Source organism: Dunckerocampus dactyliophorus, chromosome 20 (assembly GCF_027744805.1).
Source record: "Dunckerocampus dactyliophorus isolate RoL2022-P2 chromosome 20, RoL_Ddac_1.1, whole genome shotgun sequence".
NCBI lineage: Eukaryota > Metazoa > Chordata > Actinopteri > Syngnathiformes > Syngnathidae > Dunckerocampus > Dunckerocampus dactyliophorus.
In genome coordinates, this window is record NC_072838.1 from 8,559,671 (window position 1) to 8,569,176 (window position 9,506).

General features: G+C 39.8%; 1 protein-coding gene across 4 annotated transcripts in view; it reads left to right on the forward strand.

Annotated features, from left to right (window-relative positions):
• The window catches only part of LOC129173009 (choline transporter-like protein 4), a 38,250-nt gene extending 28,765 nt beyond the window's left edge, over positions 1–9,485 (forward strand). For 2 of the 4 annotated variants that reach the window (XM_054763418.1, XM_054763419.1), the window contains exons 5-24: positions 728–806; positions 912–1,011; positions 1,088–1,219; positions 1,320–1,380; positions 2,334–2,454; positions 2,552–2,569; positions 3,415–3,498; positions 3,681–3,793; positions 3,911–4,033; positions 4,972–5,071; positions 5,179–5,271; positions 5,353–5,455; positions 6,598–6,857; positions 7,003–7,097; positions 8,078–8,181; positions 8,282–8,355; positions 8,416–8,486; positions 8,583–8,677; positions 8,746–8,830; positions 8,917–9,485. In XM_054763418.1, coding sequence (XP_054619393.1) covers positions 728–806; positions 912–1,011; positions 1,088–1,219; positions 1,320–1,380; positions 2,334–2,454; positions 2,552–2,569; positions 3,415–3,498; positions 3,681–3,793; positions 3,911–4,033; positions 4,972–5,071; positions 5,179–5,271; positions 5,353–5,455; positions 6,598–6,857; positions 7,003–7,097; positions 8,078–8,181; positions 8,282–8,355; positions 8,416–8,486; positions 8,583–8,677; positions 8,746–8,830; positions 8,917–9,029 — 2,024 coding nt within the window. In that variant the 3' untranslated portion in view covers positions 9,030–9,485. Of the gene's footprint in view, positions 1–727; positions 807–911; positions 1,012–1,087; positions 1,220–1,319; positions 1,381–2,333; positions 2,455–2,551; positions 2,570–3,414; positions 3,499–3,680; positions 3,794–3,910; positions 4,034–4,971; positions 5,072–5,178; positions 5,272–5,352; positions 5,456–6,597; positions 6,858–7,002; positions 7,098–8,077; positions 8,182–8,281; positions 8,356–8,415; positions 8,487–8,582; positions 8,678–8,745; positions 8,831–8,916 lie in introns of those variants that run through there. The other 2 variants (XM_054763420.1, XR_008567145.1) reach the window with 2 other exon arrangements.
• Positions 9,486–9,506: the final 21 nt, after the last annotated feature.

A 9,506-nucleotide genomic window follows, 5' to 3' on the forward strand; every position in this document is an offset into this window, starting at 1 on the left:
TACGGCTTTCAGTGCATAGTAAAGCTCTACTGCTCTACAAGGTACACTAAAAACTCTGAAGTATTTTCAAATATCATTTCTGTAGTAGTCCTTTGAGAAGATGTTCTGTAATTGAAATGCTTACAGAAAAGTCATATACTGTATAGTCGTTCAAGCTGCTAAGCTTATTTCAGTTATGTTAAAAAGAAAACAGATCAATATTGACTTTCAGTTTTACAATGAAAAATATACATTATATGTATATACCTCAGAAAATCTGCTGGTTTTGAGGCGTGGGGTTTAGAAGAATTGAAGGCCCCAGCTGATTTATGTACTCAAAGGGCAGAATCACTGTCCTGTACTTTGAAAATATCACATGCACATTCCAATTTATCAGTGCAGAAAGGAGTAGAAAGAAAAACAATGTATTTAATCCTGTTCTTGAATTATTATTATTATTATTTTTAAAAATTGTCTGACAATCAATACTGGAAAATGTACCGTTATATTCTTAAGTAAAGAATTTGACATAATACATGTGCTTTTTGTTGACATTTTTCCGCATGAATGTTGACATGTTTCCCACACGAAGAACAAACTAATAAATAAATATACTATAATTTTAGTTTTAAGTCAAATAAAACAACCCTTGTTCACTTCACTTGTTTGCCTCCAGTTTTAAGCATATGCTAGTTTAATTGCATATGCAAAATGTATCTCTACTTAGAGTTTTTATTCCTCTTTCCAGCTTGGCTTTATGGAGATCCCCGGCATGTCCTTTATCCAAGGAATTCAACTGGATGGTTTTGTGGCATTGGACCAAATACGTGATTAACTTTAACCTGCATGCATTTCAAAATATCAAGTGACCATGTGACCAATATTGTATTAATTACCTCTCGCTTTTTTTCCCCCCATGTGTTTCCTCTCAGCGACCGACCATCACTGTTGTACTTTGACATTGTCAAATGTTCGACATCTGTCAATGTGATGGCGACGGCTCTCAATGGGTTCCAGTGTCCAACCACACAGGTACAGCGCAGTGGTTTAGTTGTGGCCTACGTGTTGCCTTCATTTTTGCCAATCTTCCTGATTTACTATCCACCAGATATGTGTGGAGAAGTGCCCAACTAATTTCTCCGCTCTCGGGCTGCCTGCATACAACCAGGGTGTAAAACCTGCAGATGTTTTCAGCCAAAGTCTATGTACACCATCCATAAACCTGACAAATACTGAGATGGTAAGTTTGTTTCAGAAAAGTAGAGGTTTAGTGTGTTCAAATCAGGCTTGCATTGGTCTAGCGGCACATCTTAAGATGATAACATCTTTGTTTTTTTTAGTCTGTTAAAGAAATTGTGGAGAAGGAGCTTTGTCCTTTCTATACTATTCCCACAACAGCTGGTAAGTGGATATGACTTAATGGTGTAAGGTTCAATTTCACCTGGTTTTCTTGGTAACGTAGGACCTCTGACGACAAATGCCAGGTTGACCAAAATTTTATCTGTAAAGTCAAGGTTTTGTTTGAACCCCATCATTAGGGACGTTCGATAATATCGGCCACTGATAATTATCGACAGGATATCGGCCAACATCAGTATTGTTTTTTTCCTACAATGAAAGCCGATATGGACCTTTTAGCACGAATGTTACAGAATTGCTACATTGTTGAATCACGTAGTTAATACTGTGCTGCTCACAAGCCTGTGAGGAAGAAGTAATTATTTATTTAGCAAGCAGAGTAACAACAGAGCTCACAATGAACTTACCAGCTCCATAGAAATCACGGGGGGCTTACCATTCTTACTCACGGTGTCTTTAAAGAAAGAACTAAAAAATCACACAGCCACGTAATAGGTAGAAAACAACAGACGAGACACTACCGACGAATAATGCTGAATAATCAACAACCTATGTGAGCCCTCAATGTGTAACGTAGCAGCCATTTACAACAACAGTACAGCAAAGCACGCTGGGAAACAGGAAGCGCTGTTGTCAAAACCACATACGTGGATGCTGCATTGAGCGCTGAGCCTTACGTCGACGTCGCCACCATATACGCTGTAAGTGAATACAAATAAATGTAGTTACTTTCATAAAGCACCTTCCTACAAAGAAATTTAAGTTAATGCCTCTCATTTATACACTCACACATGCACTAATATACTTGGGAAACAGTTTGGCACCAAGAACAATGTGGTCGATCTTCTCAGCTGGCTAAGATAAGAACTCTATTGATCTTTATTGATTTGATTTTTAATTCCTTTTGGTCACTTGATGGCTTGCAAAAAATACTAAATGAAAAGTCAAATGACAATTTCATTCAAAGCTCATTTTACTGTCCCTTGTTTTTGTAGTACTCGGAAGATGTCTGCCTGATATCAGAGTGCTTGGGCAGATTCCGCCAGAGTTTTCCAATGTTCCGGGCTTGCCAACATCTGTCAGTGACACGACCGACCTCATCAAGAACGGCACTGGGTACGAGCAACTCTTGTATTGTTTTAGGAACAAATACAAGGTATTGTGAAAAGATAGCCACTTGAATAATCCTGTTCTTCTTCTTCTTCATCACTAGCAAAGGGTCGGTGGACTCGTGAGTGTGTCGATCCTTCGAGTAGTGTCTGGTTGTAGTTACTGCGGTTGCTGTGCACAAGTCAAGATGCACAGCGGTGTTGAATGTCGTGTGAAACACTCCTGAGAGATATGCTGAGTTAACAGTAGTAGTCTACATAGACTTTTATGTTTGCATGCTGTTCAGCTATGTTTGGATGCAGTGGAGAGAAAATTCACCCAAACATCAATTAAACTATAAGATAATATATGCTCACAATCCATCCATCCATTTTCTATGCTGGAGCCTATCCTAGCTGACTTTGGGCGAGAGGTGGGGTACACCCTGGACTGGTCGGCAGCCAATCGGAGGGCACATCGCGTCAAACAATCATTCACACTCACATTCATACCTATGGACAATTTAGAGTCTCCAATTAACCTAACATGCATGTTTTTGGAATGTGGGAGGAAACTGGAGTACCCGGAGAAAACCCACACATGCACGGGGAGAACATGCAAACTCCACACAGAAATGCTAAATGCTCAAAATTATTTTGAATATTGCCTTGCGATTGGCTGGCGACCAGTCCAGGGTGTACCCCGCCTCTTGGCCGAAGACGGCTGGGATAGGCTCCAGCATACTTGCGAACCTAGTGAGGACAAGCAGTATAGAAAATGGATGGATTTGTAATATTAACAATGGCTAACAATATTTTAAAACAGGTGTCAACATGTATAGGCAATCAGTCATGTACAATCATGTATTTTTCTTTACCACTGCAAAATTGTTAATACTACTAGTATTATTACAACATGCTTTGAAAAAATGATATTTTGCCATTATTTACCACTGATTTAGTTTTTTTTTTGTTTTTGTCTCAATAGGGACATATTGAATGGCTTCAATGCAAGGGACATTGGCGTTCGAATCTTTGAGGATTTTGCATCATCATGGCCCTGGATTCTTGCGTTAGTTGATTACTGCCACCTGTTGGCAGACACTGAGAACAGCAAATACTCAACAATGGCCTTTACACAGCTGCAATATTAGATTAGTGCAACATTTTTATTTATGAGTATATTCATTATACTGTATACTTAGGGAGATCATTCTCTTCTGATGTTTTGTTTCATTGATGTGTGTTTTTTAGTGGTCTGGTAATAGCCATGGTGGTCAGCTTGTTGTTCCTGTTGCTGCTGAGATTCATTGCTGGCATCATGGTGTGGGTCCTTATTGTAGCAGTCCTCTGCACCGGGGCATATGGTAAACTCAACATCTCTTTTCATTCTCACTACTTTAAGTGGAAATGAGTCAATAGAGTAAAGGCTGGACACAATTATTATTATCCAATTGTAAAGTGAATGAATGTCTTTGGAACAGGGATTTGGCACTGCTACTGGGAGTATGATAACTACAAGAAACAATCTGCTTCCATTACGGACATTGGGTTCACCACTAACTTCAACGTTTATCTGCAAGTGCAAGAGACCTGGCTAGCCTTCTGTGAGTCTAGAAGTGTTTTTACTTAACCGTGATTTTCCATCTGTGCATACAGTTTTTTAATTCTGCAAATATTAGAAAGAAAAGCAGAGAGGATTCTGCACATACAATAAGCTACTAAAGGTTAAGGTATATTGTTGGCCAGCCAATGTGACACAGTAGAACGCGGTGTCCAAAGTGCAGCACGGGGGCTATTTGCAGCGGGTGTTTTTTTATTTCCCTACAGCACATTCTCAAAATACAATTTAAAAAGAAAACATCTTAACTTTACGAGAATAACGCTGTAATAACTGTGTATGTTAATATCACAGCGAAAAATAATGTAATTTTAGTAGCATATAGTTGTAATTTCTGGAAAATTACGTTGTGGAAAGAGTTAGAATCTTATGAGAATAAAGTAAAAATATTATGGAAGTAAGTCATAATTCCGAGAAGAAAATTGGATGGTGGGCGGACAGATATGTGGAGGACAGGAAGTGACGTCGGAGGTTCAGAGTTGTGTTTTAACTTGCTGTGGGTTACGGCCCCAACAATAGCCCGTGCTATGTATTATCATGATTATTTTGTTATTATTGTGCCTGTTGCGAGATCATTTAAACCTGCAATAAATGCCTGTTCTGGCTATCAAGTCTGGTGCTTGTCTCACCGAACTGACACCTAGTGGCCAATGTAGAATACAGTACTACATTTACAATTATAATGCTGCTTCTGCCTTGTGCAGTATTTGTGTTTTTGAACATTTTTAAGCTTGAAAATGCTTACTTTCGGCAAAGAATATGTACAATTTGCTTAAATATGCATTAATCTTTAAAAAAAAATTTTTTACTAATAGTCTATATTTAACCACAAAACAGCGATCATTTATTCATACATTTTTGAAAAATCGCAATAGAGTGCGAGCGCAATGTTGTAACCGATGACTGTACATGTTTGCTCCTCAGTAATCATCCTTTGTGTGGTCGAGGCTATCCTGATCTTAGTCCTCATCTTTCTGCGGACCAGAATCCTCATCGCCATTGCGCTCATACGAGAGGCGAGCAAGTGAGTTGTCCAATGATTTTTTTTTTTTTTTTGCTTAACTGTGTATTAGGATAGGGAGTTGTCCTAACTTGTGCCTTCTGGAAGATGAGCTGACGTGTGTTCCACAGGGCCATCGCCGTCATGATGTCCACTCTGCTGTTCCCTCTGGTCACATTTGTTCTCCTCCTGGTTTGTGTGGCTTACTGGGGTGCCGTTGCTTTGTATCCTTTCATTGTGTGAGTGCATGTGTGTGCAATACACACAGCCCACAACATTTGTTTTTCCTGAACTAATCAATACAGATATTTGGCCACCTCAGGAGGCCCCATCTACAAAGTGGTTGCTCTCAATTCCAATACGAGTGACTGTCAGAGCATCAACGGCACCGTGGATTGTGATCCTCAGGTGAGTAAGCCCCGTGTGGATGGAATCAGAATACGAGTTCTTTTAAGGGAAAAGTGATACTGCAGTGGAACCTCTAAGGTCAAACATTATTTTCCAGGACGCAGGTTGACTTTTGATTTGTTGAGATTTTTGGAAGCTGTTTTAAAGGGATAGTTTGGATGTTTTGACATGAAGTTGTATGACATCCACATCAACAGTGTAGTCCATCAACAGCGACTCACCCCCCACTTGGTTTCCTAAGTCCAGTTCTGGTCGGAGTTCTGTGATAAAGAACGTAGTTCCAGGTAGTCGCTGGGGTTTCACAAGTAAGGAGTTTGGCTTCTCAATACAATATGCGTTCAGAGTAATATATTTGCATCGCAAAAATGCCTACTCGAAAAAAGGTTAGGTACTGCATGGGGAAGGGGCTAACTTTCAAATGTGCTGGAAGTATTTATGCACTACCCTCTTCCTGCTCTGACATTGAAAGCCAGAGCCCACGTAACACACACACATTTGGTATGTTTGTTGTCAGCTGGTGATAGCAATTTGGCAAAGTTTAGCGACTAACTTAATGAATTCAAGAAATAACTCGTAATAATCGTGCCTTTGTCAACAATCACGTCTTCAATGAAGGTACAAGTAACCTTAAATGCTCATTTATGCCTTTCATTTATATCCATTTATAATTGTTTTATGCACGTAAACCTGTAATTATAAAAACAAGAGTCAACCGCTGATGACATCGTAGACAGGTGACGGAGCTGACTTCCACTTCCTGTTTCCATGTGTTTCCATGCAAGTTGCTAACAAGGTTCCACTCCACCTAAAAACTTGTCTGAAAATAAACAGAATTCAGTATGAAGACAAAATGTATCTATTCGAGCATTTCTTGATTTTGGCTGAACTGAGCTGTTGTGAGCGGTAAACTTTGGTCCAAATTATACAACCTCAGGGACTTAAGAGGTTCCACAAGGAGTACATCTGGAAATGAGTGTCCAAAATGTCTTAAGGAAAAGCTTATGCTGTATCTGAAACATATACGTTTTTTTTATTTGTTAAAAAACATTATGTTTTAAATTCACAAAATATGAAGATGCATGCTTTTCTTTGGATTATTTATCTTGTATTTATCCACTCATAGTTCTACATGCTCCTTTTAGACCTTCAACGCATCAAACTACCCATCTTGCCCCTCTGCTGCATGCATTTTTGTCAAATACAATGACGAGGGCATCTTCCAGAGGAACCTCTTCAACCTTCAGATCTACAATGCGGTGGCCTTTCTCTGGTGTGTCAACTTTGTCATCGCTTTAGGCCAGTGCACACTTGCTGGCGCGTTTGCCTCCTACTACTGGGCCTTCAACAAACCAGATGACATCCCCACATTCCCCCTGTTTGGTGCCTTTGTGCGCACACTGAGGTATGTTGAGGTGCTTGTGTTGCTTACGAAGAATGTGCTCCTCTCGTCAGCCTGACCGTTTTCAAATGTGATCATTTGTTGATACAAAAAGCAACCTGCATTATGTGCTCACAAGACATTCAATATTGAAATCTGTTAATTCCAGGTACCATGGAGGCTCACTGGCATTTGGTGCTTTGATCCTGACACTTGTACAGGTAGTGAGGGTGATCCTGGAGTACATCGACCACAAAACCAGAAGTAAGGCCTCTCACACAGCGTGATACCGCACATCAGGGGTGTCCAAACTTCTTCCACCCACACCCACGACTGTAGACATACAAATTCAATGATGCGGGGGGCCACTCTGATACATTTTGTACATGAAAGATGCTAAAACCAATCCAATGTGGATCAGTATATGCTAAGGTATCTGAACAAAACATCCAGATCTTAGCTTTGTTTTTTCAACATACCGGTACAATAAAATGTGAGAGCCCAAAGGGGTCATTTCTATGAAAAATGGGTCCGTCTATGTCGACACGTGTTGTGGTATTGATAACTTCCTCATTATCTCGAAGAAGCGTTAAACGACAACAGCAGCAATACTGCAACTACTGTCTAATGGTTACACAGGTTTATAACATGCAGTGACTTCCTGTTCAGTGCAAAATAAAAGCATGGCAGTGATCATCTGGATTCTACCACAGCAACTACGTTTTTTAGGTTGTTAACCACCGCAAGAAAGCGTTGTGGATGTGTGAAAGTCTAGTCGTTGTAGCTGAGACATACACTAACCGAATTACCGCAACGGTTGTTGGATAAGAGTATAAAATGTCATATGAAAACACAAGAATCCAAATAAAAATCTGCAGAAACGTAGGAAACGCAGATCAACAAACTGCCATATGTTCCGAAATCCTTGACCCATTCTGTTTATGTCCATGGCCAAAGATAACCACATACGTCCACGCCAGTCAGCCAGTCTGAGGGGCGTCGACATAAGTGGAAGTCATTACATTTTCAAAATATATGGAGGGCCATAAAAACAATGAGCTGCGGGCTGAAAATGGCTGCCGGGCTCCACTTTGGACTCCCCTGCTGCGTATTTTTCATTATTCATTCATAACTATTGCTGTGCAAACATGTTAAAGTCCAGAACAGTTTGTTGAAATCTCACCCAGTAAGTGACACATGCTACAATATGCTTGCTAATATGTTTTTGTCTTCACGACGCTCAGTGGCTCAGAACCCAGTAGCACGTTTTATCCTGTGCTGCATGAAGTGCTGCTTCTGGTGCCTGGAGAAGTTCATCAAGTTCCTCAACAGAAATGCATACATCATGGTGACGCTTCACTTCCAATAGCATCGCTGTCATTTACCACATACTGTACACAATATTTGACTTTTTATTTGAATTTTTTACAATCTGTGCTGTTCCACAGATTGCCGTTTATGGGAAGAACTTCTGTACTTCAGCCAGGAATGCTTTTTTTCTGCTCATGAGGAACATCATAAGGTGCGTCTGGATGTGTAACTTCATATATTTCTATTCCTAATGTGTACCTGTGCCTAACAGGACTGTGGTGCTTGATAAAGTGGCTGACTTGCTGATCTTCTTTGGGAAGCTCCTCGTGGTGGGCGGAGTAGGTATGTGTCACACCTTGTCAGCCTTCGCCGTGTTTTTGTGCCATTGTTTGTTTATGCATGTACATATTTTGAATGATTATGTATTTTTTGTCCCAGGTGTATTGTCCTTCTTTTTCTTCTCCGGCCGAATACTTCTACCAGGCAGCACTTTCCGCACAGAGACCCTCAACTACTACTGGATGCCAATAATTGTATGTATTAGCAGTATACGTTTTCAGTCAATCCAGTTTTGTCTTGATGTTTTTTCTCCAAATTGCAGACTGTGGTGGTTGGTAGCTACCTCATAGCTCATGGGTTCTTCAGCGTGTACAACATGTGCGTGGATACACTCTTCCTCTGCTTCTGTGAGTACACAATTGCAAACTATGAACATTTAATGTATAAAAGTAATCCCGAGTGATCAGGTACCAACGTAATTAACTTTCCACAGTGGAGGACTTGGAGCGCAATGACGGTTCCCTGCAGAAACCATACTTCATGCCAAAAAAGCTCATGAAGATCCTCAACAAATCCAACAAGACTCCCAAACAGAAAAAAAAGTGAACTCGCTGACACGGCCCCTCCACACTGTTTGCACATTTACAAAAACTGTTTGCTGATTTTGCACTTTTCAATTATTTTCAATGTCTAAACATGTTAATGAATTGTGAAAGAACTGAGCCTTTGAATGTGAGATGTAAAAATTCTGATTTGTCACATCTTCTTGATTGAGTTGGCTCTGAAAAAATACTTGTTCCTACTTTTTCATGTTAATAGTTGGTTTTCTCTGCTGTGCACATTATCCCTGTTCATGTTGTATCTATTACAAACGTTTTATAGATGGGGTTTTTTTATACTGTTGCAAAACAATTTTTTACCATCTTAAAATCGTTGATGGGTAATTAAAAAAATGTTGAGAAAAAGGTTTTCAAGACTTTAACTTTAGCATTTAAAGACAAAACTTTAAATGCTTGAGTTTACATTCAGCATGATGCTTTTGTTTGTTTGTAATAGTGGTTTTGAATAGTTTCTATTGATGCA